Source organism: Neofelis nebulosa, chromosome 1 (genome assembly GCF_028018385.1).
Source record: "Neofelis nebulosa isolate mNeoNeb1 chromosome 1, mNeoNeb1.pri, whole genome shotgun sequence".
Taxonomy (NCBI): Eukaryota; Metazoa; Chordata; class Mammalia; order Carnivora; family Felidae; genus Neofelis; species Neofelis nebulosa.
The window spans coordinates 12027446-12054830 of NC_080782.1; the positions used below are offsets into that span (position 1 = coordinate 12027446).

General features: G+C 52.1%; 1 protein-coding gene across 2 annotated transcripts in view; it reads right to left on the reverse strand.

Moving 5' to 3' along the window:
• Window positions 1-553: 553 nt before the first annotated feature.
• Window positions 554-27385, reverse strand: part of ANKH (ANKH inorganic pyrophosphate transport regulator) — a 139545-nt gene continuing 112713 nt past the window's right edge. For both annotated transcript variants that reach the window (XM_058715922.1, XM_058715912.1), the window contains 4 exons: window positions 8063-8192; window positions 4849-4972; window positions 4150-4249; window positions 554-2569 (listed from right to left, as the gene is read on the reverse strand). In XM_058715922.1, coding sequence (XP_058571905.1) covers window positions 2456-2569; window positions 4150-4249; window positions 4849-4972; window positions 8063-8192 — 468 coding nt within the window. In that variant the 3' untranslated portion in view covers window positions 554-2455. The remainder of the gene's footprint in view (window positions 2570-4149; window positions 4250-4848; window positions 4973-8062; window positions 8193-27385) is intronic.

Genomic DNA, 27385 nt, shown 5'->3' on the forward strand with positions numbered 1-27385 from the left:
CACACCCTTCTATAGATGTCAGCTGAGCAACTTGCAATCAAAAAGAAACCTGCGTTGGGGAACTCTTTTTTGGACGGCAGAGTCAAATGTGTGCCCCTCCTTACTCTAAAAAGCGGGAAGGAGAAGTGTCTTCTCCTTTCTGGTTTGACCACCTTTCCTGTCTGTGTTGGTTAGCACAGAGCCAGGAAGCTGCAAGCATCAGGGTTTGCCTTAGAAGTTAAAGGGCGTGTGTTAGGCCGCGAATTAAGCAGCCCGAGTGAAGAAACCGTGTGAGGGATGGTGTGCTTCCAGACAGCAGTTTTTGGACACATCTTGCACGATCTCTGTCGTCGTGGTCTGGGTTTGGGGCGGCATCCCGTGTTCTCTGAGATGGAAATGGCCCATTTATGGCCGTGAACGTTCATCGCCGACGAAATCTCTAAAGTTCTAAATGACACGTTCTAGGTGCTTAACGAAGGGTCTCTAGCTGATCTTTACCCGACTTAGAAGAGGTGGCTTTTTCAATTTGATTTTTTTAAGCTCCAGGCCCACAAGCATGAAATAGTCACACGTGTTAAAAAATACTGCTGTTTAATTTTCTAGTCATGTACTTTTAAAAAGCTGATACAATTAGACTTTTCCCCCATCTTCTCAGATCTGCCCCTGAAACCACCCAAAGGCTGTGCATCTTAATTTCCAGCGCTCATATATATGGAGGAAAAGTCGCTCGGGGGAAGCACATGAAGATTTGTCCCCATGGTGGGCACACCCAAGGGTCACTTGTCCAGAAACGTGAATGCAACCCTGCGATGGTCATGGCCGACTTGCCCTTACATTCTTTTTTTTTAATGAGGAACAATATGATTACACAGCACTGAAAACAATAAACACAAAAGGCTTGCCTTTTTCCTTTTTTGCCCTTCCGGCAAAGTATTCCATTCCCACTATTGTCTATGCCAGCTGATCCCACTTACACCCGTCACCCACCCAGAATTAAAAATAGTTCTCTTGTCATCTACTGATCCTCACATTTATATACAAGTGACAGACTCTGTAAAACTGCTGCAAGAAGATACAATACAATACGTTTCAACTGCAGGTACGTGGCGCACACAAGCAATCACCGTATCGTATTAGAGACCTTTTATTGAAAATGCGAAAATAGGAAATGTATTATAGCCTAAAATAAATTACATAACATATACAGTATATATTTATATCTTTAAAATATTTTTGTGTTTAGGTTCTTTCAGTCTAGAACTTTGACTAAATCAAGAATTTAGTGAACTGTGTCCATAATTTTCTAAAGAAAAAACCCGCTTTCCAAAACTTAGAAAAATATACTGCACTGAATGGATTTCAAATGTGTCATTTCAGGGAGTATCACATAGTGACTTTGCTATCGTTTATAAAATGTTTTATCGTGTGGCGTGAAATTACCTGCACCGCATGGTTACGACTAAAAGGAGCGGAACCAGGTAATGAATCTACTTCAAAAGTTACGATACAGCAACCTGGCAGTAGAATGCTAGATTAGGACTTAAAGCTTCAGTTCACTGTAAAAACTAAGACCGCGAAGTTAGAATGCTCCATTTCACTTGCTCTGGCGCCATCTTCAGGAAAGGTGAGTGAAAAACAAGCCTTCGGGGAAAGCCATGCCGGAGGACGCTGCAATTTGGAGATGCGCGTCTGTGACAACTTAAAAAAAAGTTAGCTCATGTATGTACACGGCGGGGTCTGAAACGCGGGAGCTCGCTCAAACCTAGGACGATGCCGGTGAAAGGCGATCGTTCAGTCCGCGCGACTCCCCTGGCATCTCGAACCTTCCTACAGGGAGGAGGTCAGGCCCGTCCGTCCGTCCGTCCGTGCGGCGCGTTCACAGGTGCATTCCTCAGTGTGAACGGCCACTCCAGGCCGCAGCCTGTCGCGGACCCCCCGCGCGCACGAGTGTGGCAGACGGCTTCGGGCTGCAGGGCGGAGGCCTCCGGGGCCACGCCTCTTGTGTACAGCCGGGCTCCTGCTCCTGGGAAGCCGATCCAAGAAAGCCGAGTTGTAACCTGCTGATTCGTTAAGAGAGATGCAAAGGGACGGGGTCAAGTCTGGCCTGCTGGGCAGTGGTGGCGAGGGCGCTGATGGCACAGCCGCAGTCCTTTGGTTCCAAGTGGAGATTGTCCGAGGGAGGAGGAGACGGCCGGTTCTACGAGGCAGCCGCGTCTTCTGGATGTTCGGGAAGCCGTTGGTTTTTTACAAAGCGGTGGCGGAGGCGGAGACCGTCGTCGAGGTGTCCCCCACCCCCTCCTCCCGGCAGGGCGGGCATACCCAGTGTGCCCGGGAGTTTGCACGAAACCTTCCAATCAAGGCCTCTTCCGTTAAACCAAAACCAAAACCAAAGCCAAGAACAGAACAAAACACGACGGGAGAGGAGACGATGCTGCGGAGCCATCTCGAGCGCCCCTGCTGCGCCTGCGTCCCGGCCTTAGTCGTTCTCCTCTCGCATTTCCACGACGTCCGTCCCCTCCTCTGCTGGCGGGATGTCCGTCATCGCCGAGTCCTCCCCCTCGGCCGCAGTCTCGTTCTCCATCTTCTTTTTCTAGACCCAAGAAGACGCGTCAGTGTGGGGCTGGGACAGGGCCCCGTCGCAGCAGAGCAGGGAGGGGCCGCCAGGGTCTCCGGGGCGCGGGGGTGGGGGCCCTCGCGGCAGACCTGGGTCTCTTTTATGGTGGGGTGACCTCACCGAGGCTGCATCTCCGGGTACTGGGGCGGGGGGCGGGGGGAGGGAAGGGGGGGGGCCGCTAGGAGCTTCGGGGAACCCCGTCTGCCCCCTCCCGGCCGCGAGAGGGAGCGCACCGTCAGCTGAGTGCAGCCCCTCCCCACGCCTCCTCCTTCCACCACCTGCCGACTGCTCTCCCTTCCGATGAGCTTGGGCTCACCTGCTCTCAGAGTATTCTCCCCCTCCAGGCCAGCCCCGGGTCCGTGTCTGTCTCCTGCCCTGCTCGTCGCCTGTCCCAGTTCCTGGTGACCGCACTGCCCGCCTTGCAGTAAATGGCCTCTCTCCATGCCCTGACCTCTTCTCCTTGGGGATCAGGTTCTCCAGAGCCACCCTCCGCCATTCTCGGCTCCCTGGAGACCCTGTCTTTATTAACACCCTCCGCACCACTGGCCTGCCAGCTTCAAGGGCCTGGTCCTCCACCTCCTGCCACTGTCTGGCCCCTCCTTCCAGGACCCTGCCCCCACAACCCATGGGCCTTCTGGTCCCTTCTCTCCTCTTTCATCAGCTCAAATGAAACGCTCAACAATTATAGTCACTTCGGTGCCTCTCTCTGCTGTAACCTCACTTGCAGGCAAAACCCCCGACCTTGGTTGGGTCCAAATCTCTTGCCAATGTCCGCCTTCATCACCCAGCTGCTGTGGCTGGGGGATCATACTGGTGAGCCTGGGACATCCATTCTTGGCCCCTTTCCCTTCTCTACCCAACCTTTCCGTGGCTAATCTCACTCTCCTGCTCCCTAAGTGGTCATAATCTTAGGACTATGCCTTCGAACAGGTAACCCTGCAGGATAAACGAATTACCTGGTAACAGAGTACGTTGTGTGTGTGTGTGTGTGTGTGTGTGTGGTGGGCAGCTAGGAAGACTTTCCTGTGGCATGTTATCTCAGGTTGAAGAGGGGAAGGGATTTGCAGAGGCAGAGAGTGGGGAGATCACCCAACATTTTCTAGACTTGCACAGTGATCAAGTCGTAGTTTGTAAGGACTCAGAGGACGCATCGGTCGCAAAGGGAATCACCTTTTCGGCATTTTCCTGTGTGGTCAAAGCATTATTTAGTTTCTACAAGTTTTAGTTCTCTAGAGGCAACGCTAGGATGCAGGATTGTGTCCTCAATGTCCCTCCTGAGCAGGACGGCTGCCTTTTGAAACAAGGCAGGTTTAAGGAATCATCTACATGATAGCATCATAAGGTATCCCCTTGTTGTTGAACCTGACCCAGGGCTGACATACTCTGGCCATGAGGCTCACACACACGGGAGGGGCCCTGGAGTTCTGGTGAGCAGTGTGGACCCAGTGGAGGTAGGGGATGAACGCGGGGTGCCACCACCTTGCGGCCTCCTGCTGTGGGCCCTTGGGAGCCGCTCGGGTCTCCCTACACCTGGGGAGGCTTCGCGGCCAGCTCACCTGTTTCCGATAGACGTAGCACGCTGCTATGGCGACCATGGTGGATTCTCCCACAAACCCCGCCAGGAGGGAGCCCACGCCCAGGGTGGCTCCGTGTACCCTGGGGATGAGAACACAAAGGCCATCTGTCCATTGAAGCCGTGCTGAGGCACAAACAGAGTGGAAACCCAGTGGAAAGCAGACAAGACAGGAACCAACTGCACTTGAGATCCGCCGGTAAGGGCTGCACCTAGTAAGTGGCCCGCCTGTGGGAGGGCACCTGGAGCTCTGAGGCGAGCTACCCCCCCCCCCCCCCCCACCCCAAGGTCTTGGCTCCACATCTGCTGGCTGGCCCACGGGCCACATCCCCCTTGCTCGTGAGCCCACAGCCCTTCCTGCCCTCGTCTCCATACAGAGACGGGGACTCTGAGGGTGGGGGGTGACGACTCCTCCCTTCCTCCCTCTTGTTATTCCCCTTCTCCTGCCTGTCACCCGCAGCAGGTGCTCAGTGAATAGTGTGAATGCGCCTGACCCCGGAAGTATTCTTCTAGAAAGGAGCTGAGCAGCCTCCAACCTACTGGCTCGGCTGAGAAAGAAGGTATCGCTCTGCATTTCTAGCTCTAGATGTGCTCGGGGGATGCCACGTGAAAATGCAGATGTACTTAGGTGGCAGAAGGACCCGCAGGACACCCCCCCCCCCCCCCCCCCACGACAGCATACCCCAGGTAGGGCAGGACCACGAGGCTCGTGATGAGGACGATGATCCGCAGCACAGAGCTGGGGGCCAGGACAAAGGTCTTCTTCAGAGTCATCAGCCACCCGGTGAGATGGGCCCTCACAGTGACTGTGGGGACAGCAAAGGACTCGTCAGCAACACCCCGCTTCTCCCGGTCCTCAGACTCCCCCCCCCAACCCCGCGCCTCGCCAGCCTACCCGAGGTCGTGGGGCAGCTGGTGAGGACCCAGGCCTTGCCGCTGCTGCCCTGGGCTGGCCTCCGTATCTCCCTGCCGGGGTTCCTGACCCTACTTCTGGGCCTGGGATAGCCCCGTCTGGCCTCTTCGCAGCCCTGAGCATCCAGACAGCCGGGTGCGGGCACCTGCCTTTCTCTACTCTGACTGCCAGCTGTCTTTGGCCGGGCCCGGCCTGCCCCCGGGACCACCCTGCCCACCCTGTCCCTGCCCCAACCCCCTGCCCTGCCTCTAGCCCCGATCTGATCTCTCTTCTCTAAAAAACAGAGAAAAGCGGCCACTTGCGGGGGGTCAGTTTTGACTGTGGGTATGAGGGGAGCCCTGTCTTCCCAGGACACCTGTGTGGGGGGTGTGGAGACCAGAGGTCAGGGAGGGAAGGATGAAGCTCTCCTGATCTCCTTCCCAGCCCTCCCGGCCCCTGGAACCCCGGTCATCTCCTCTTCTCCTTCCCTAACTGTGCCCCCCTTGTTTCGACACGTCACTGTTTCTCAAAGACCTCGGTGCGTTCCCCGGATCGCCTCCCCATCCACGCTAGTGAACTGGGGTGCGGGGCAGGGCGCCCAGCCTGAGCACAAAGGAGGGACGTGTGAAGCAGGGACTGAATTTGGCCTTGGAGGCCACAGACACCCCTTGTCGGGAAGAGGTGCCCCGGATGTTTGGATCGATCTGAAAGTGCAAGCGGCTGAAGGAAGCTGCGGCCTAGTCGTCTGTCGCAGGGTGGGCAGCCCCGAGCTGGGGCCGAGACCTTCGTGCAGGGGGACGTGCTCACTCCTGGGGTGAAAACTCCCGTCCAGGATACATTCAAAGGGGGACTCTGCGGCCCTCCTCGTCGAACGGGGTGCCCTGCCTGCCTGCCCCGTGGGGGGAGGGGGGGGTGTTGTGTTTATACAGCGCAGATGCACACTTGGGTTTGGCTGAGCGAGAGGGCGGGGCACGCACGGAATGCTAATGGGCTTGGCCCACCCCCCGCCGGTTGCAAAGACAGCAGGGGGGGGGGGGCTGACAGCTGGCTGGAAGGCCTTGGAGTGATAGACACAGAAATGAGTTGAGAGATTAAAAGCCACTCCACCCCCGTCCCAGCTGGACCCCCGCCCCAGCTGGAATTCTCTGGGGCCCCCAGTCCCTCCTCCAGCTGGGCCTGGGGAAGGAGCAATATGGGCCCCAATCTCCAGCAGGGGGCAGCCTCCTCGAGGTGGGGTCGCCTGGCACAGCTTGGCTCCCCCAGGGTCCCCCCGCCCCCGACAAAGACCAGACACACCACCCCACGGCCACTATCTTCCACTCCTCCATTTTTGCCACAGCTGGGAAGGTGACACCGAGAGACCCAGCCTCCAGGAATGCTTGGCATCTGAGAGCAGGGGTGGCTTGTGACCCGGTTCAGGGATGGCACGATGGTGCCAGGACTAGAGTCCTGACCTCCTCTAGTTCGTGGCTCATTTCTTAACTCGGGCTTTGTCAATTCTGGCTGCCCTGCTGAATGATTCGGCGGATTATTTGGGCACTAAGTTTTTTTTTTTTTTTCAAGATTATATTTCTAAGTAATCTTCACATCGAACGTGGGGCTCTAACTCACAGCCCTGAGGTCAAGAGCAGCACGCTCTACCCACTGAGCCAGCCAGACACGCCTGCACCATACATTTTTGAATAATGACATGCACTTTGTATAGAATTTAGAAGGTGCAGAAGGGAATACAGCACAAAGTCTTCCTCCCGGTCCTGACTCCTGCCTTCCGGAGGCAACCACTGTTACCAGTTTGGTAAGTGACTTCTAGGAACAGTAAGCGGGCAGGCACACGACACGCAGGCACGCAGACGTGGCGACACCTTCGTCACGGGAGAAGCGGCACACCCACCGGCCATTCCGCAGCCTGCTTCGCTCCTTTCGTAAAGAACCACCTTGCTCCTGTGTAGTGAGCCTCCTCCTACTGTATCCGTTTGGGAATTTTCAAACTGGCTTAGTGTTTAGCTGTGGACACTTGACCTTCTGGCCATACGCCATCTGGCCTCAACCTTGCCCCCAGATTTTTTTTTTTAACTTTTTTTTAATATTTATTTTTGAGAGCGAGAGCAAGACGGAGCGTGCGTGGGGGAGGGGCAGAGAGAGAGGGAGACACAGAATCCGAAGCTGGCTCCGGGCTCCAAGCTGTCCGCACAGAGCCCGACGCGGGGCTCGAACCCACAAGCCGTGAGATCGTGACCTGAGCCGAAGTCGGATGCTCAACCGACTGAGCCACCCGGGCGCCCCTAACTCTGCCCCCAGAGTCTTAACTCCAGCACTACTCTTTCTTGGCACAACGGCAGGTTTTAGTCATCGTCCACCTTTCTATTTTTTTTTTTTTTTTTGCATGTTACTTTTTAAGTAACATATTGTAAAACTGACTTCTGAGCAGACAGTTCTAAGAATTCTAACGCGAGCAAAGATCTGTGTAGCCACCACCACCATCAGGGCACGGAACAGTTCTATGGCCCCGAAGACTCCTCACGTTGTCCCTTGGGGTGTGCTGTTTCCCGTGTGTGCGACCTCTGACCTTGGAGGAACAAATTAGGCCTGTCTGGTTTGTTTCTTAAACTTTCAGCCTACTGGATAAAATGTGTTTGCACGTTTCCAATCCACTGTGAAATGTTATGTTCTGTTTCGGTTTTTTTAAGTGCCAGTTCTTTTTTTTTTTTTTAATATTTATTTTTGAGAGACAGAGAGAGACAGCAAGAGCAGGTGAGGTGCCGAGAGAGAGGGAGACAGAGAATCCCAAGCAGGCTCTGTGCCGTCACCACAGAGTCTGAACTCACAAACCACGAGATCACGACCGGAGTGGAAATCAAGAGTCGGACACTTAACCCGCTGAGCCACCCAGGCGCCCAAAATGGTTTGTTCTTGTTTGGGACGTCCTTGCAGACATTTCCCGAGAAGGAAGACTGAATCGGGCATGAGGGTAAACCGGAATGTTCCTTTCATTCTGTGTCTTTACCTGGCACCGGGAAGAAGGAGAAGATACGCAAAGGGACAACGCAGAGCTCTGCAAAGGCGAAGTCCACTCCGATGATGTCTATCAAAATCTTCTCGGAAACGTTGGGGGTCCAGAACATCACGAAACAGAGCTGGGGGCAGAAAGCACAGTCAGTGAGGTCGGTAGGAGAAGGCACATGTGAGTGATGTGGCATCGGGGCAGGTGTCCCATGATCCCGAGGAGCTAGGAAAGAGGGCGAACGGTGCTCCCGTCCTCAAACTGCTGCCGTCCTGCTTTGTTCTCACCTTCAGACACGGGCCCCCGCCCATTTGCCACAAGTGCCCCAGAGGGACCCCAGCAGTGGGCAGATGTGGCATGCATCTGAGCGGGTAGCCCAGCTAGTGAGGGAGACCCGTGTGCTCTCGCGAGCGGCTTAACTACTGTGCTAAGCAGCTCGGTCAGTTCGGGGTGACCATGCTCAGTGCTGTGATTTTTATAGGTTTTTTAAAAAAATCTTTTTTTTTAATGTTTTAATTTATTTTTGAAACAGAGACAGAGCATGAGCAGGGGAGGGGCAGAGGGAGGGGAGACCCAGAATCCGAAGCAGGCTCCAGGCTCCGAGCTGTCAGCACAGAGCCCGACGCGGGGCTTGAACTCACAGACCGCGAGATCGTGACCTGAGCCGAAGTCGGACGCTCCACCGACTGAGCCACCCAGGCGCCCCTGTGATTTTTTATAGCTTTAACCAAAGAGTTAGAAGTGACCTGAAAGCATCTGGAATATTCTGCATGCACAGAGCCACACTGAATCAGCACACCTAATGAAAAAGGAAACAGTGACACTTAAATTAATGATAGGTTCTGGAGCTCTCCGAGGTCGAGTTGAGAGAATAAGAGACAATACCCACAAAATGTGCACCTTTGGAGAGCAGGTGGGTGAGCAGTAAACTGATTTAACAGACCCAAGAAAGTGGCATCTTTTTTTTTTTTTTTTTTTTTTTTTTTAACTATTACAGAGACAGCGAGAGTCGGGGAGAGGGGCTAGAGGCAGAAAGAGAGAGAATCCCAAGCAGACTCCATGCTCAGCAGGGAGTCTGACACAGGGCTTGATTCCACGACCCTGGGATCATGACCTGAGCCGGGATCAAGAGTCAGATGCTCAACTGACTGAGCCACCCAGGTGCCCTGAAAATGGCATTATCTTAAACTGATGGGGAGAAGCGAGCTGTCTGCAGCTCTTCCCTTTCCCCCCGGGTCAGGAAATGTGGTCACAGGCCCTTCTGGAAGTGGGGGTGATAGCGGGGCCAATAGCAGGCTGCTGAAAAGCCTAGTTAGTAAACAACTTGTCCACAGTTGCTCTTGCACGGCTCGTGACGGTGTCCCCTGAACTTGGCAGGGCCCTGGACTTTCATATCTGGATAACGTGAAACCGGTACAGTGGAGGGCAGGTGCTGCCCAGCAAAGAGGGAGGTTGAGGGAGGATGACACTGAAGGTCCCGTCTTCTTCCTCTGCTCAGTTCCTGCAACACAGGAAACCAGCCGCATCCCTCCCACGGAGGAGACCAGGGTCCCTGAGACTGGAGGCTCCTGATGAGGCCCTCCCCCCCGCCATCCCCACCCCTCCAGCCACCAGCAAGGCCCACACAGGGGACAGGCCACCCCCACACATGCACGGTTGTCAGTCAGCTTCTGAAGCCCATCCGTACAGATGAGGAGACAGCCAGGGATCACCAGGCTTCGAGGAAGGCCTTAGAGCTAAAGAGGCTAAAACAAAGGGAAAAAATTTTTGAAGGAAACACAGACAATGCAGAGACAGAAAGATGGACAGGTGTGTGTGCACACATGCACAGGTACACAGTGCACACACACACACACACACACACAGAGACAGAGAGAGAGAGAGGCGGGGTGGGGGGAAGGAACTTTCCCCCATTGACATTCCCAGAGTGATGGGAGAAGATACTACTACATCCATGAAACAGGGACCAAATGGAAATGTTATTTTAAAAAGACGAAGAACAAGACAGTACTTCTGAAAACTAAAAAGATTAAATCAGAAATAAGAAATTCACACAGTCACAGTAAGAGAAAGTTGAAGAAATCTACAACAAGGATGGATCTGGACAACGAGAATGGATTCAAAGAACAGAAATAAAGGACCAGTCGGGGACGCCAAACACTCAAATAATAGGAGTTCCAGGAAGACGAACAGTGAAAGTCTGGAAGCTGAAAGCTGAGACTTCTAAGACTGTCCTAGGGTCCATCGTGAGGACGGAGCCTAGCGGATGAAGAAAGACCCACTGGGCACGGCATCAACGATGCTGGAGGCAGAGACAAGGTTCTAGGAGCTTCCAGCTGTAGACTGACTGTAGACTGTAGAAAGCTAGCACCAAGAGTTAGAAGACATAGGGCACTGAGTTAGGAGGGAAACTGGTTTCTGTCCTAGAACTCAGAATCAAACGGTCAATCCAGTGTGTTGGAAGAAAGACATCTTCATACGTTCAAGGCCTCGAAGGATTTCCTTCCCATGCATACTTTTTCAAGAAGCCTTTGGGGGTTTACTCTGCAAAGCAAGGGAGTCATGGATGAAGAAAAAGAAAGACACAGGATCAATCTCAGGAAAAAGGCGTGGGGAATCCCTGAGAGGGGTAAGGAGAGATCCCGGGAGGGCCGAGACAGGCCCACGGGTCAGGTGATCTGCCCTGGAGCTGGTCGGAATAGGGTATGTAAAATAGTCTGAACACATGATGGGGTTTCTGCAATGAAGGGAAAATGGGGGAATAAGTTAGTGGCAAATACACAGAAAGCTGAGAAAAATTATAAATAGGACAGTGATGAGGTCCAGGAAAAACTACAATTTTTTTTTTTTTCAAGAAATGGAGGGAATGAGGCTCAGCGGTCAGAGTTTGCCTTAGTCGGAGCCCATCTAAAGAGCTGCGGGGTCTGGGGCCTGGGAGTATGAAAAGTGGGGAGTGGGCAGCCTAGGGGAACGGCTATTGTCGGTAACAATCCCTAGAGAACCGACTTTTTAAAACTTTGTGTGTGTATAATTGATTAACAAACCCTGAATTAAAAGATGTAACTATATAACTTTGGCAGAGAATGCTAAAAACCTGCCAATTCCATCCAATATTTCTCTCCCTTTCTTAAGGTGCAAGTGATCCCTCTTTAAAAGGAAGGTGAATACATTATAAAATGAATCACCATCATGTAAAAGCAGAACGCTGAGATGTCAGAATATAAGATCCTTCAGGCTTTGGGTAAGTTGAGTTTCATGGAATTAGGCTGGTCCCATTAACCATGTCATGTTGAAATGTTTTCTCAAATACCCTGGAAGATCTATTCTAAAAATGTTTCACCTTATCACCATGTGCTCCCCAGCGTCTGGAAAGAATATTCCATCGCTTTTCAAAACTGACAGGTATACAATCACTTAACCCTACTGCCCGCTGTCAGCACTCACACCCCGTGTTTTGACATGAAGGGAAAAATACTTCCTTAATTCTAGTAAGTCAGAGCTCAGAGACTTTATTACCCAGCGGCCTGGACAACCGGCCGTGTCATCTTTTCCCACTGCAAAGCCGCCGGCCTGAAATGGTGAGGTTCACACCTCTAGTTCGGGGGCGAGCTCTGGGGAGGCGGTGGGGAGCAAGTTCACGCAATTACAACTTGAAAACCACACCGAGCGCGGGGTGGGGACACGACTCATTTCCCTGAGGAAGAGGTAGGACATCTGCCCTTCCAAACACCTTCCAGTACAGTGAAGCTGTAAAGTATGAAGACGGAATGAGCATCGTCCCCAAGTCTGGACTTGCTTTGTGCCTTAGGGCATATGGAGGGTAAGCCATCCTGGGTCTTGCTTAAAGGTTGGAGGGAGATAACTAGGGCATATTCTCCGAAGAACTTAAGCTTTCGGGAGAATCACTGGTATGCTGTATTCATGTGACGGTGATTATCTGAATGTGAGATAAAGCCAATCTCTCTGTTTTGTAAGTCACTGGAAGGTGGTCTTTAAGTTTCAACAAACCGAGGAGAAAGGAGGGTGTGATCGTCCGTCAGAGAGGACGGTACAAGCGAGCGTGTGCGGTAAGGGAATTCCTCTCTCTTGCTTCTCCACATGGATACCGTTCACCTGGCAGGTTTTTACTGCCTTGGAGGAGATTATCAGTAACCTCTGAAGGAGATGACCCATCTGTGTCTGGAGGACACAGCGACAGGGACAAGTCACACGAGACACTTAACGTAAATATCAAGTACTTGGACGAGTGGCCACAGTTCCGGTCCCTTGGAAATCAAATGTGAAGGTCTGGTGGATCTCTAATAGAGCCTCCCTGGAGGGTGGCTTCATACTCCATTTCTAAAGTTCCGCTGTATTTACTTGGCATCACTGAACCCCTCTGGTCTCCATCTGGTATCTACCTGTGCCAAGCATATCTTACACGTCCCTATCAAGGTCACATGCCACAAGGAGGCGCCTCTTCGGAGTTTTCAGTCCCACACACGTAGAGCCTAGACTGGGTCTTCTAGAACAAGAACGCTGTTAGTCTGGTCTGGGGCTTCAGCAATCCCAGGTAACTATTCAAAGAGAAGGGACACTACGTATCTTGATGCTTACTTCTTCCCCCCTCCCCGCTCCCCGCCCAAGTTTATAAATACGGCCCTTTGTCTCTGCCCTGCTTCTAGTATGAAAATGCCCCTTGCCTTCCAGCAAGTCCCTAAAAAAGCGACTGTCTCCTGCACTGCCCAGAAGGGAATATGTGCAACTTAGAAGTAGGTATGGTGGTGGTTAAAAGCTGCAATATGCACCTGCACGCCAACTTCCCTTAAGAATACTAATCAGATCATGGGGTGCCTGCCTGGGTGGCTCAGTCGGTTGGGCGTCCTACTTCAGCGCAGGTCATGATCTCACGGTTCGTGAGTTCGAGTCCTGCATCGGGCTCTGCGCGGACAGCTGGGAGCCTGGAGCCTGCTTTGCATTCTGTGTCTCCCTCTCTCTCTGCCCCTCCCCCACTCACACTCTGTCTCTCTCTCTCTCTCAAAAATAAAATAAAAATTAAAAAAAAAAGAGTACTAATCAGATCAGATCCGACTAGTCTGTTTCAGAAAACAAGAAGCTTCAGAAGTTAACCTAACAAAGACCATTTCAGGAAAAGTGTTATTCTAATGAGTTCACCCAGAGGAGTCTTCCCTAGGAACACGCCCTCCCCGTTGACCATGGAGGCCGTGTTCCTCAAATATTTGCAGAGCCTAATGACATTGACTTTTCCAAACCAGAACACAAACCTAATAAACTACTGACAATGAACATGATTTGTTCTCCTTGGAGCAGCTGCAGGGTTGAATTTTTTTTTTTTTTTTTTTCCTGCAGAGCTGGCTGTCAATATTATCTCATTAGGCAGCGGCCAGCAAAATAGAACAACCCACTCGGTGCCCAGATCTTGGTTTTTCTATTTATTCTCCAATAAAAGGAACCGGGCTTCTTAGCGAAGTGGCTTATTCTAAGATGAGGACAGGAAACATACGAGATGATCACCCTGGAGTAACATGTCAAAGAACATAGGAGCTCAGTGGAAAGAGCTCCCAATAGCCAAAGTTGGAACAATGTGAGCACCAAAATAATACAGAATTGAATTATGACCCACAGGATACCATAAATACCCATGCGTCCATACTGATATAAACAAATAAGGCTAAATCGGCCACACAGAGGTCCAAATAGTTTACATATTTGGATAAGGCCTCAGGGAGGTGACGCATACCTGCTACCCCTCAAGTTGACCGCATAAACTTCCTTCTAAAGAGCAGTTGCAGAAAGTGGGGCGAAGGACCCTTACGGTGGAGACGTGGCAAACACGACCTTGGCCAGGTGATCAAGGTCAACACCAACAGTGATTAAGTCATGCCAATAGCATGTATTCTTTTTTTTTGATACGAAATTTATTGTCAAATTGGTTTCCATACAACACTCAGTGAATACCATGTGTTCTTGATACGATGTGAAGACAATGGCACCTCGCCGAGGTCGGCTTCCTCCCCCCGGACCCGGAAGCGCGGTCTAACAGCGAAAACTCTCAGACAAACCCACGTGGAAGGACCTTCCACACAATACCTAGTGAGTATTCCTCTTCAAAACTCTCAGGGCCACAGAAACAAAGTTTGAGAAACTCTTCCAGACCAGAGGAGACTGAGGGAAAAGGAGACTCACTGTAGTGTGGTCACGCAGATGGGACCCAGAACACGAGAAGGAGGTGAGGGCAGAGCTGGTGGAATCGGAACGAACTGTGAGCTGAAGTCACGGTCGTGTTGGCTCCACGACTCACAACTGCGTCAAAGGGGCCCTCGTAGAGCTAGACAGAGGGAGAGGTGGCTCTCGGAGCTATCTTCACACAGCTTCTGTAGATCTAAACGAATGCTAAAAGGATACTAAAGAAGAAGGTCCATGACCCGCTCTTCTCGTATTTGACAGACGGAGTCTTCCAAGGACCAGACCATGGACTAGGACATTTCTATTGCGAACTTTGAAAAAAGTTGAAGAAAGGGAGGGAGAGAACTGGGGAGAGGGGCAGAGAGAATCTTAAGCAGGCTTCGTGCTCAGCAAGGAGCCCGATGTGGGGCTTGATCCCATGCCCCTGGGATCATGACTTGAGCTGAAATCAAGAGTCAGACCCTCAACCGAGGGAGCCACCCACGTGCCCCTGGGCCACAGTCCTTTTATTCCCAATTATAACATGAATGGTCATGGTTTCTAATGATGCTTTGGCTCCTTAGAGGCAATCTGTTAAGCTAAGGCTTCACCTGTATGTGGTTGTTCTGTGTTGGGGGCAGCATTTAACCTCTTGTTTCTAAGTCTGTATAACAATGATGTAAGTTATGACAAAGTTCTGCCATATACTAGAATCCTCAAACAGGCTGACAGCATGCACAAAAGACGAAGGAAGCCCTAAGCCTCACAGAAATAACACCCGTGGGTCTACGATGCTATAGTCTGAGTCAATGTGACTAGAACCACAGAAGGGGCGTCCTTCCCAAGCCTCGCCTCGTCACGCAGAGTTCGTCCCTGCCCTGCCTGGGAACAAGGATTCGGGACTGGGATTTGAAGCAGCCAGTTGTCTCTGTCAGTGTCTGAACTCGAGAACATACAAACCCAGCTACGGTGGGGCAGCCGTGTCTGCACGTCCTGTGGGGATTCCACTGTGTCCTGTGGGGATTCCGTTCCACAAAGAAATCTGTGGAGCTCCATTGCCAAGAGCTCTGGGTTTGACTTAATTTCCAGAAGCTGTTGACCATGCTTTTGAGGAACTCAAAACAAAGCTGTCTTCGTTACCCTGAAGAATCAGGATTAGTAGTAACTCTGAGATTCTTATCCCCTGCGGTTAGAAAAAGTAAGATTCATGCAGCTGTTTTTGGTTAAAATTGTCAGCCCTGGGCATTATTTTTGTTTGGAGATTTTACTTAGAAAGAGGGTCAATAGCCTTTTAATCGGGTTTAAGTCTCCAGTGGGTAAGCCAGTGGTTAACCCTCAACGATACCGCGTACAAGGAGGTGGTTCTGAGCTTGGCTCTGGACTGTGAGTTTGGGGAATAAGTTGATTTACAATCTGGGGCCAGCTCCTAACCGCACTGTAGACGACCAGACCACCAGAACATCTGTGGCCCCACGCTGGGGGGCCTGTGACACGCGCTAAGCGCCCCGTCAGTACTTGGCATGGTCAATGTGATCAATCAGTCTTAGCCATTGTCATCCTAAAAGGTTTCCCGGGACCTCGATAAAATGTTAATAGAGGAGTCATCTGTAGGTGGTTAAGATTAGAATTGATTTTATTTTCCTCTTTGTGCTTTTCCCTGGTTTCCACAAAGAACGAGTGTTCTTTTTTTCTTTGTCAGAAGAACATTTTAGCATTAAAAGGATCCCTGTATCTGTCTTCCCAGATCCAGTCGATGTGTGCCCATGATCGGGATGTGAGAAGTCCTGATTTCGAGGGAGGGCAACTTTCAGAAGGCGGCTGGCAACTCAGTTTTCATAACCAGCGTCCTGGGAAGCTGCGTCCCATGTCCCCCCATTCAGAAGGCACACTGACACTGATCGGATTTACTTGGGGGTGGAGGGACACTGTCAGAAAAAGCGGGACACTATCAAGATAACACATGCCCATCTTGCCTGAGTTTTTAGTGAGAGCCGATGGAGACCCAAGGAACATCATTTGGGCTTTTGATTCTTAGCATCAAATAGAGTTGGCACATGGCAGGGGGTGGGGTGGGGTGGGGAGTTCGCCAAGGGTTCTATGGGCCATAGTCATGGCGCCGGGCCATGCCCCGGAGGTCGGGGGGGGGGGTGGTATGGTCAGACTACCGTGCTGACAGGCCCTCCAGTCTCTGATGCTGTGTGAGGACCGACTAGGGGTGCGGAACAAGAGCAGAAGCGGGGGAACTACTATAACAGTTCAGGGGAGTCGGCCATGGGCCAGGGGGAGTGGAGGAAGGATCGATTTGGAGGAATTACGGTTAGTATTAAAGGGAAACTCTGGGGGACAGAGGTGAGGGAGGAAGAGGCAGGGATATGAATGAGCATTAGGCCACGGCAGCCTGGAGCCCAGGTGTGCTGCACATGCCCGTCTAGCCCGTCCGGCCCAGTTTCTCACTCCCACTTGCTGGCTGCCACCTGGGCCACACTCGGTCATTTCGAAGAGCCTTCCCAGTGCAAACCAGTTCGTGACCCAGCTTTCCATCGAGATGCCTCTTAGAAGCGGGGGAGTCCCGGTTCTGAAGGGAAACAAATAGGCCATTTTGCTAGAGTGGAAATGCCTAAAGCATGACATAATGTGCGAAAGTGGCCAAGGAGCCCCATTTCTGGACGTCGGCGTTAAAGAGGGTGACGGGGAGCAAGCCTGGAGGAATCGCCAGAGGGACCGGGCTGCCGTTCTGTGGGCCGGCGCTGACCATCCTCTGACAAAGAGGGGGCCGCCGAGGAGGGAGGGGACACTTCCGTGGAGGAGGCCGTCACCGGAGAGTAAGAGTCCTGAGCATTACAGTAAGACACAGGGAGGAGACGTGGGGCACTGTCTCCGGAAGGTCGGGCAGGTAGAAAGTTCGGTAGAAACAGGTGGGGTAAACTGCACCTGTTACACAGAGAAACACAACCTGGTTTTCCGTGCAGCTGGGGAGCTCAGAAAAGCACATTGCAGAGTGTTTCTGTCACCCCTGGTATTCCCAGCGTGGCCTGCTGACAGTCAGACTTGCTGTGACACGTCTTACCCGGAAGCACGTTCCTAAGGGAGTAGATGCACCTCTCACAGTCATGGTAAAAAGTTCACGTTTCCCAGACGTAGGTTTACAGTCGGCTTTTTAAAAGGACACGAGAACTAAACCATCCCTGCTGTCACTTAGATGGAAGGAAACTGCCAAATACACCTGGTTGGACTGCTCAGGGCTTCTTTGGGAGCGAAGACTGCGTTCTCAGCAAGGAGCACACACTCCCACCAGCAGGGGGCGCCGTGCACCAAGCCTGCAGAGGACGCTGCCTCCGGCTGCACAATGTTCAATTCTCTCCTATTCTTACCCGACTTGAAGAGTGTTTAGAAAGTTGCAAACGGAGCTTCGCTCAGCCTTGACTTTCCGTTGACGGTTAACAGTCAAACCGAAACTTGCTCAGGGCCAGGGGCAGGGGGTGGGGGGTGGGGAGTGTTGTTTGACAGGTGCAGAGTTTCAGTTTTGCAAGATGAAGAGATCTGGAAATGGATGGGGCGGGGGGAGGGGGGGGAACGGTTGCACAACTGAATGTACTGAACTTTAACACCTAAAACTTGAAAAGTGACTAAAAACCTTAAAACCTGAAAATTTTGAACTCCATCAATGGTTAAGATGCTAAGTTTTACAGTAGGTGCATTTTACTGTGATGGAATAAACTTTAAATTTTTAAAACGTTTTTTTAATTAGAAACATTTTTTCCCTGTGAGCCTGAGAAGAGCACGGGGCAGGGGCGGGGGGAGAATCCCAAACCGGCTCTGTACTGTCAGTGCAGAGCCTGTCGCGGGGCTTGAACTCACGAAACCGTGACATCATGATCTGACCCCAAACTGAGAGCCCATGCTCAACGGACTGAGCCACCCAGGCGTCCCTGAAAAATCTTTTTATACTGTCATTTTCTTATGAGGGTTTAGGTGGAGTTTCGGGGACTGGTCTTAATTGGTTTAGTCTCCTCTGAGTTCCCCCAGACAAACCAAGGAACCCCGCAAATCCGCAATGCGTGATGACTTGCTTAAAAAGCAGACGCACCGGGGCGCCTGGGTGGCTCAGTCGGTTAGGCGTCCGACTTCGGCTCAGGTCACGATCTCGCGGTCTGTGAGTTCGAGCCCCCCGTCGGGCTCTGGGCTGATGGCTCGGAGCCTGGAGCCTGCTTCTGATTCTGTGTCTCCCTCTCTCTCTGACCCTCCCCGTTCATGCTCTGTCTCTCTCTGTCTCAAAAATAAATAAACTTAAAAAAAAAAAAAAAAAAAGCAGACGCACCAAGACGCTTATGACGTACCAGAGCTTTCCATCGGTACACACTCCACGGACACCCTGAGAGGTGCCAAGTGAGAAAGTTCTGAATTCAGTTTCTCCACCTTCGGTCCTTTCTGTCCTCCCCATGCACAAGAGGGTCATTTTCTTCTCCCGGATAATGCGAACAATGAGCAGGCAGTGTCTGGGCTCGGGGGTGGGGCGGCCCCGCAGAACAAAGCCCCAAACAGGCCGTCCTTGTTGGAGACACAGGGTCAGCATGGTACCATGGCCCGAATAAGGCCTGCAGTGTCCGCTGCCCCGATGGCTGAGTGACAGACAGCCCCCGGGCAAGTTCAGCAGCAGGAAGGTGAGACTGGGTCACTCGCGTGAACCAAACTTTTAACTCTGAAGACGGGACTGGTCGAGGTCCCGTGGAACGGCAGCTTTTACTATTGAGCGGCTTGGATTCTGCAGCTTTCCAGAACGCAGCCAAGGGCCTCAGGACTGACACACTCTCCTGGGAGGCGGCCCTGAGCGGGATGCATTCAGAACTGGCAATTCTTGATGTGCACGGGGGGATGCGCTCTGTTACCCCCCAGGGCAGCAAGAGGGGACAAGGGGCGCGCTGCCCAGAGCGTGACGCCCTGTCCGAGGTCCGTGGTTCTGCCAGCAGCGCCTCAGGCCCCGAGAGCAGCATGTGGCCGGGGCCTGGGTGCCGGCCGGGATTAGGGGCGCTCCCAATACTGACGGGGTGAGCAACCGGTCCCGCAGAGGGGGCTGCGGCTGGGGCCGGGGGCCTGGTGGGGGACGAGGAGGCGGAGTGGAGTTCCTGTTGCTATATTTGAGATTTGTGCTTCCTGGGGACTTATGCAGTGAGAACAGCATAAGGAGTTATTTCAGGATTATCTGAACCTCACCGAAACGGATTATCTCAGTGTGTCACAGAGAAAATAACCCGGCGGGCGGAGTGTTCTGACTGCGTCCTTCTCGCTGCTGCTGCTTTTGGCTTTCCTTCCCTCCTGGGAGGGTCCTGGAGGCCTGAAGCTCTGAAGCTTTAGAATTAAAATGCTTTAAATACCAAATACCTTCACCTTACATTCTGCAGTGGCCTCCGCCCCTCGATGGCACACATTTTCCTACCGGACTCAGGGCTCTGGAGGCATCCAGTTGTGTTGCAATGTCATCCTCATTTCTGCAGACTTAGTCACTTAGTCACCTTGTCTCCTTAGCCTCCAACCTAATCCCTCCCAGACAAGGCTTATCTCAGGAAGCCGGGGGCCAAGACGAAGAAGAGCCTTCTGGATGGGACTCTGACCTGCAAGGAGAAGGAGGCTGGCTGCTCGCGTGGGAGAGGGTGACCATGTCCTCCTGGAGTCACTGGGGGGGGGGGCGCGAGGGGGGCAGGAATTCAACGCATTAAAGAAAACAGCGTTCACAATCCGTGGAAAAGCGGCGAGTCGGATCAAATAGTACTAGGAATTCGGAAAGGAGAATGGAACAGAAATTGCCCCGCACAATCAGAAAAGAGGAAGGAAACAGAAAGCCTACGGTAAATGCGCTCCCTCGGGGGGCCTTCCCTGAAGGCCCGTCCAAAGCGGAGTCTCCCTCACCCTCTTTCCTTTTACTTTTCTGCCAAGCACCTGTGAGTGCCTGCTGCAGGTCGCGTAATGGCCGTGCAAAGACCTGTTCAGTCCCAAATCCCCGGGACACGCAAGTACCATCACTTTATATAGTAACCGGTATGATTAGATTAAGGATCTTGAGGTATGATTGTCTGGGGACGTCTGGGGGGCCCTGAACACCGCCACAGAGTCCTCCTAACGTGAGAGCCACGCAAAGGGAGACCCCGCACAGGCACAGAGAGGAGGTGGTCCTAGGAAGAGAGACAGAGACGGGAGTGATGTGGCCGAGGAACGTGGCAGCCACCAAGGGCTGGAAAAGGCAAGGGACAGGTTCTCTGAAGCCACGGGAGGGAGCGAGGCTGGAGAACAAACACCCTGACAGCAGCCCAGTCAAATGAATTTCTGGCCTCTGGACACTTCTGGCCTCCAAAACTACGAGAGAGTACATTTCTGTTTTCTTTTTTAAGAAAATTTTATTTAGTTTTGAGAGAGAGAGTAGGGGAGGGGCAGAGAGAGAGGAAGACACAGAATTGGAAGCAGGCTCCAGGCTCTGAGCTGCGAGCACAGAGCCCCATGTGGGGCTCAAACTCGTGAACTGTGAGATCATGACCTGAGCTGGAGTCAGACGCTTAACTGACTGAGCCACCCAGGCGCCCCTACATTTCTGTTGTTCTTAAGCCATCAGGTTCGGGACAATTTCTTACGGCTGCCACAGAAAACGAACACACTGCCCAACACCACAGTATGCGTTTATTGCCTGTCTGCTCTAGGAGACGACACATTCCATAGAAAAAGGCGACTTTGTGTGTTTATTTCATTGTGGTAGCCTCAGAGCCCGCTATGTAGCAGGGGCTGGAGCATCTGGTGAAGGACTGCCTGGGTAGATACGCATGTGTCCTCCGTCTGGGTAGCTGTGCCCATCAGAAGAGAGCCCCGAGCATCCTTCTAAAGCTCAGGCTTCAGAGAATTTTTGCAGTGCACACACGTGTGGCTTCAAATCTTTCCCTGCCGGCATTTCCAACATTTGGTTGGCATCTACAAACGTATTGGACGTTCTGGGCCAGAAGGCTAAAAACATGGATTTCTCTTCCTGTGCTCACTGCAGAGCGTGGGTAACTGACATTTCTGAGTTAGCAAGACGGCCGACGGACGGAGTGAGCACTGTCCGCATTTGGCACTGGAGGCCACAGACAGAAAGGTGTGACGGGACCTCCGAAGAGCTTTCCCAAGCCTCAGGGAGAAAACCGGTGTGCATATTGTATGTCTCGTGTGTGCGTCCGGTCCTCCTGGAGAAGATATGTGCACATCTATCGAGACACTGATTTTTTCAAAACACCAAAAAAAAAAAAAAAATCCCACAGGAATTTGGAAGGATGTATAGATAGAAAAATTCACAGATTTATTCACTGGCATCCAATGTACCAATAGCCGCTTGTTTACCTACACAGATACCTTATCTTCACTTGGAATCCCGTGTATTTGGGGGACTTCCTGATCACGAGAGCTGGTGTTTTTTGCTTACAGCGTGCCTGGCGCTATGCTCGTAAGTCTTAGGAGGAGGGTATTCTTATCATGCCTGTCTGGCAGCTGGGGAAGCTGAGGCTTAGTTTTAGATGACCCTTCCAAAGCCACCCAGCTGGTGCACAGAGGAGCCGGGATTTGACTCCAGGCCCCAGGACCTCAGGACCACATGCATAAACACAGTGCTCTGGGGTACTGAATTCCAGCTTGAGGGTAAATCCCTCTCCCAGGGCCCCAGGGCCATTCAGCGCAGGCTTGCAGCCCTGCCTCTAAGCCCCTTTCCAGTTCAGAGGTGCTGGCGGTCTTGTTTTGTTTTGGCCCAATTCATTCTTCGAGCCCCATCGGTCAAGAGCCATCTCTCTCGGGGAGGATCAAAAGACAGGCCCTTGAAAACCATCTGGCACCTGATTCACGGCGAGCAGCTTTTCCAGGCACTGCTAATTTTTCTCACCATCACACTGTGTTTCCCTTGAGTGGTGCCCTGGGCTCAGAAGGTTAAGTATGAAAGGACCCCGAGAACAATCTCGTGGTGCAATTCAGTCATGTTTACCTCACTGTGTTGGACCCCGGAGCAGGAAACGCAGTAATAAACCCTTTAAGAGAAAAAATAACGTTTTGGGCAAAGGTCACATATCATTAGCTCAAAGTGACTTTGCTTTCCAGGTCACTTTCTAAGCCCACCTGTAGGCGCAGGGGTCACCTAAGAGCTGGGAGAGGTCAACCAGTGAAATACGTCCGTGACCTGAGCGGTTTCTGACTGTTCTCTTTTGTTCCTGGGTCCAATGGTCTCTGGCTTCATTAAGCACACAAGACGACCCTTTAACGGACCAACTGGCATTTCATGTCCTCGCTGTGCTCATTTCACACCCTGCTTGATGTACATACGTTTCTGTGGGGTTCTTTGAGATCACGGAGGTATTTTACGTGGGCTTTGCTGACCCCTTACATATCGTATCCGTGTAAATCCCACAGGGCACCGAGAGTTTCAGGCCACCGGGAACACGCTCACGTTCAGAGCCCCAAGTACCCGGGAGCGTGTGAGCACAGGCTGAAATCAGAAAACCGACAAGCCACGGACATCAGCCTTGCCCTGTCCACACACCTTACTGTGAACTGCCACTGGGAGGGTCCTGCCTATGCATGTGATCAAGCCATGTCTCAGTCCTACACACTGTAACATGCCCACCGTGTAAGAAGAAAACTGCTCTCCACACTGGTTCTGTTTTTAAGCGGAGACTCCTAAAAACAACTAAGAAAAGAGGCACAGTCATCGAATACAATTCCTGGAAGTCTGTGAATCAGTCCCTGCCGGGTTCCTCTGCCATTGCTGGAACAACACTGTCACCTTACTCTGATAAATCTGCCCTTGCACCAGAAAAGCCTCGGGGAGCCTGGCAACCGCACCTGAGCCGGGGGGGGGGGGGGTCAGCAGCCAACACTCGTCCCTGCAGGATCCACGGGCCAATCGGGACTCCCCAGCGGGCCCCGGGGAGAATGCGGTGTCTTCACCGTTCTTCTCTTTGTAGAACACGGGTGTGTACAGACACGTTAAGCTGAAACCAGTAATCTCTACGCCTTGGTGCCAAATCAGATACCATTTATAAGATCCAAGTGGGAAGAAGAGAAGTGTCGAGGTTCTGAGACAACTTGGAGGAATAAATACAACTGGATAAAATACTAACAATTTAATTCCTTCTCTGGACGTTGGGAATGTGTTTAGGCTTTTCGGTGCTGGGGACAGTGGCCTGTTCAAGGGCCTGATTCAGAGGTGTACGGGATGACTCAATTAGGGGACAGCAGCGCAAAGCCAAAATGCAAAGTAACCCACATCCCCCACTGCTGCTTCCATCGGACGCCGTGATGTCAACACCACCCCCGAGAAAAGCCCCGAAAAACCAGGCCTGCGAGGATATAATTAATCACGGAAATTTGGGGACAGTGCCGTACCAACGAAAAGTATTTCTAAGCAAATCCGCTACTCTGATTCTTACGCGAAGAATCTGGAAATAATGGAGATGCTTATGCAAACAGTGAGTGGAGAATTTAAAAAGAAACCAGGTAGTTGAATAGTCACGTGTGGCTGATCGATCCGTGGCCTTCCCTGACCACGTCAGTGTAGGAGTTTTCTGGGGCCGCCGTAGCAAAATAGCATAAACCGGGTGGCTCAGCACAACCCAAGGTTCTTGCCCCACGGTCGTGGAGTCCAGCATCAGGGTGTGGATGGGGCTGCACCCCCTCGCAGGCCCTGGGGAAGGTCCACTCCAGGCGCTGCCTGGCTTCTGGTGGCGCCCTGTGGCATGCTCCCGGGCTTGTCTGTGTCCGGATTTGCCCTCTTGTAAGACCAGCAATCATACGGATTAGGGGCCCACCTCACTCACTTCGCAGTGCCTCATCTGAACCCTGTTTCCCAGTAAGATCACATTCAGGGATGCTGGACGTCAGGGCTTCAATACGGGAATTTCTGGCGGATACAATTAGAGCCATAGCAACTCAGAACAGAAGATTCAGGGTTGAGTGCAGATCCACACACTTCCCCTTTTTACCACCCACTGACATCAAAAAGCAAAGCTCAGGAGGATCCAGAGTAAAAGAAACTTATTTTAACTTTTTGAAAAAGAAACAGATGCTTTAGTAGTAACGGCTGCCGGCCTCACACACACTTAGTACCCTGCTGTGTGAGGCGGTGTGGTCGGCCGGCACACTGGTGGCTTTCTCCTCTCTCTGCTTCAAGGGACAGCAACACAAACACACACACACACACACACACACACACACACACACACACACACACCAAGCAGCCTCCATCTACTGAAGGTGACAGAGGTCAGTGGGATACACTCTGGAGACCCGGGCACAGTCCCATGACCTTGGCATAATCTGACCACAAAACCAAGTCTGGACAAGCCTGGTGAGGATCTCACTCCATACCTGCCTCCCTGAAATAGGCCAGTTCCCCAAGATCACCCTACAGAATAGCCTATTTGGCCAACTGCCAATTTGTCAAATTCACTGGTTTCTTAAAAACCTATCGCTTTTTAGCTCCTCTAAAATTTACAGCAATTTGTACTGGAAGGATTGGCAGGGCCCTGGAGGGCTGTGAGGGCTCTGGGCTCTCTGGGGCCCTCACATCCTCCCTACCTCTCTGTGTCCCCACCTCTGCCTCTGCCCATCTTTCCTGGACTCTCAACCTCTCCGTTCTTTTTCTGACCCGTAGTCTCTCCCCTTCCTCTGATCAGCACTCCTCCATCCTCCCCTCCTGACTGTCTCTGGGTTCAGTGACCAGGGGATGCTGGGTATGACTGTGAAGGTTGTTCACTGCACAAAAGTACCCGGCTGGTTCTGCCTGCCAAGATCCGTCTGGATGGATGCCCATTTCCATTTTGTGTCAAGGGGGTTGGGGAGGCCCCAGCAGCAGCCAAGCCTCTGCTCTGCGTGGATTCTTTTCCAACTCTCTTGGAGCAGAGAGGCCGCCTTCTTCGCACCAGCTCCCCAGAAGTAGAGCAGAAAGGAACTCAAGAAAATACTGAATGTTCTTAAAATGCCGCTGTGAGGTCAAAATAGAAACTGGTCTTTGGGACACCTCTTCCTCATTGAAAGGACTGTTGAAAAGACACATCGTACCCTGGCTAATGGTCTCTATTTTACCCCCAAATCTAGAATCCAGAAAGGAATCATGATAAACTCAGCGGGGCCACCTAGAGGCCGAGTTTCTGTACCTTTAGGATCACCAGTGCCTTTCCCCAGGAGGAAGGGATACTGCTCCTGCTCCCTGACCGCAAGCTCCTCGCCGCCACCCTTGGCCCGTGTTCCCCACGGTTGTCTGCTGGACAAACTCAGCCTGTCAGGACGCAGTCATTACCACCGTGCTCCGCAGCCAGTCGCAGAAGCCACGGAGACTCACGGCTCTACCGCAAGGTTCAGGGCAAACCGGGCCATCTGCTGGTGACCCCGGCACCAGCCGCAGACTCCTGCTCGCGGCCCTGCCTCCTGTGTCGCTCTGATGGCTGGTCTGCCGTGTCTCCTCCTCTGCGGGGGCCCCCGCACGGAGAGCTCTCACCACGCAGCCGGTCTTCCGAATCGATTTACACCGTGTGTGTTTTCGAACCGTGTGATCCTTTACCCTAAACACCGGCTCGTCAGGCCGCAGTCACCTTGCTAACACCGGTTGGCATTATGTCTCTTCCCCCTGCCGCTACCGAGGGGATCGCTTTTCATGTGACCGTTCTACCATTTTCAAGAAAACCTTTCGGGGGGACTCAAGTGCCCCCCCTTTCCTCACCCTGACTCCCATCAAATGACACCGATCAGTGCTTCTTCCCCAAGGCAGCTCTGAAGGAGGAAAAGGAAGGTGCTAAGGGAAGAGTATTTCTACTCTTTGACTCGACCCACCTCCCCAGTCCATCTTCATGGGCCTTTGCTGCCCTTCTTGAAGGAAAACTCCCGGAGAAAGGCGTGAGGAAGAACCAGCTTTTGGAGTAGAACAGATACTCTGAATTTAAGTGGAAAGTCTACACTAGGGAATGAATGTATAAATGCATTGTAGTGTACTGAATACGAGTCTCTTATTAACTGTCAAAAGTGACACAGCCGTGGGGCACCTGGGTGGCTCGGATGGGTAAGCATCTGTGACTTTGGCTGAGGTCATGATGTCACGGTCATGAGATCGAGCCCCTCGTCAGGCTCTGGGCTGACAGTGAAGAGCCTGCTTGAGATTCTCTCCCTGTCCCTCTGTCTCTGCCTCTCTCTCTCAAAATAAAAATAAAAAATAAAATAAAAGGGAAATATGCTAGCTCGTTAAAAGATATACTTTAGGGGCACCTGGGTGGCTCAGTCGGTTAAGCGTCTGACTTTGGCTCAGGTCATGATCTCACGGTTCATGGGTTCGAGACCCATGTCAGGCTCTGTGCTGACGGCTCAGAGCCTGGAGCCTGCTTCTGATTCTGTGTCTCCCTCTCTCTCTGCCCCTCCCCTGCTCATGCTCTGTCTCTCTCTCTCTCTCTCTCTCTCTCTCTCTCTCAAAAATGAATAAACACTAAAAAAAAATTTTTTTTAAAGTGATGCAGCCGTATTTTTCACGGGCAAAGGCAGACGTTGAACCCAAAATGTCAGGGCCTGGAGAGCGAGTCCATTCTGATGGAAACATGGATTTTTGTTCTAGACAGTTACACATTTGCTTTTGAAGAGCAGTCAGCATCCCTGGGTCACTGAGTGTCTGCAGAATCTGCGGGGTCAGCTCTTCTCAAAGACCCCAGGAGAAGAGCTAGTGTGCCCCAAGAAGCAGAACTCCAGAAAGTGCTCCAGTTCTAGGTTTCTAGGTGTTCTTCTTACAGAAGGGCTGCAAGGCTGTTGGTGCCATCAGGAAGCTGGGAATCTATACGTGATACCGTCCACTGGGATAAACACAACGTGTGCTGCTCTTGAGTGTTTCAGTGGCCGCTGCTACATTAACTTCCCGACACTAAGTTTTCTGTTTGTTTAAGTTCATCTCTTTATTTTGAGAGAGAGGGAGAGAGACACAGAGAGAACACGAGCAGAGGAGGGGCAGAGAGAGAGGGAGACAGAGAATCCAAGTCAGGCTCCACACTGTAAGCATAAAGTCCGACATGGGGCTCAAACTCATGAACCATGAAATTCATGACCTGCGCTGAAGTCAGATGCCCTGACACTCAGAAGTTTTAAAATTAAAAAACAACATGGGGCGCCTGGGTGGCTCAGTCGGTTGAG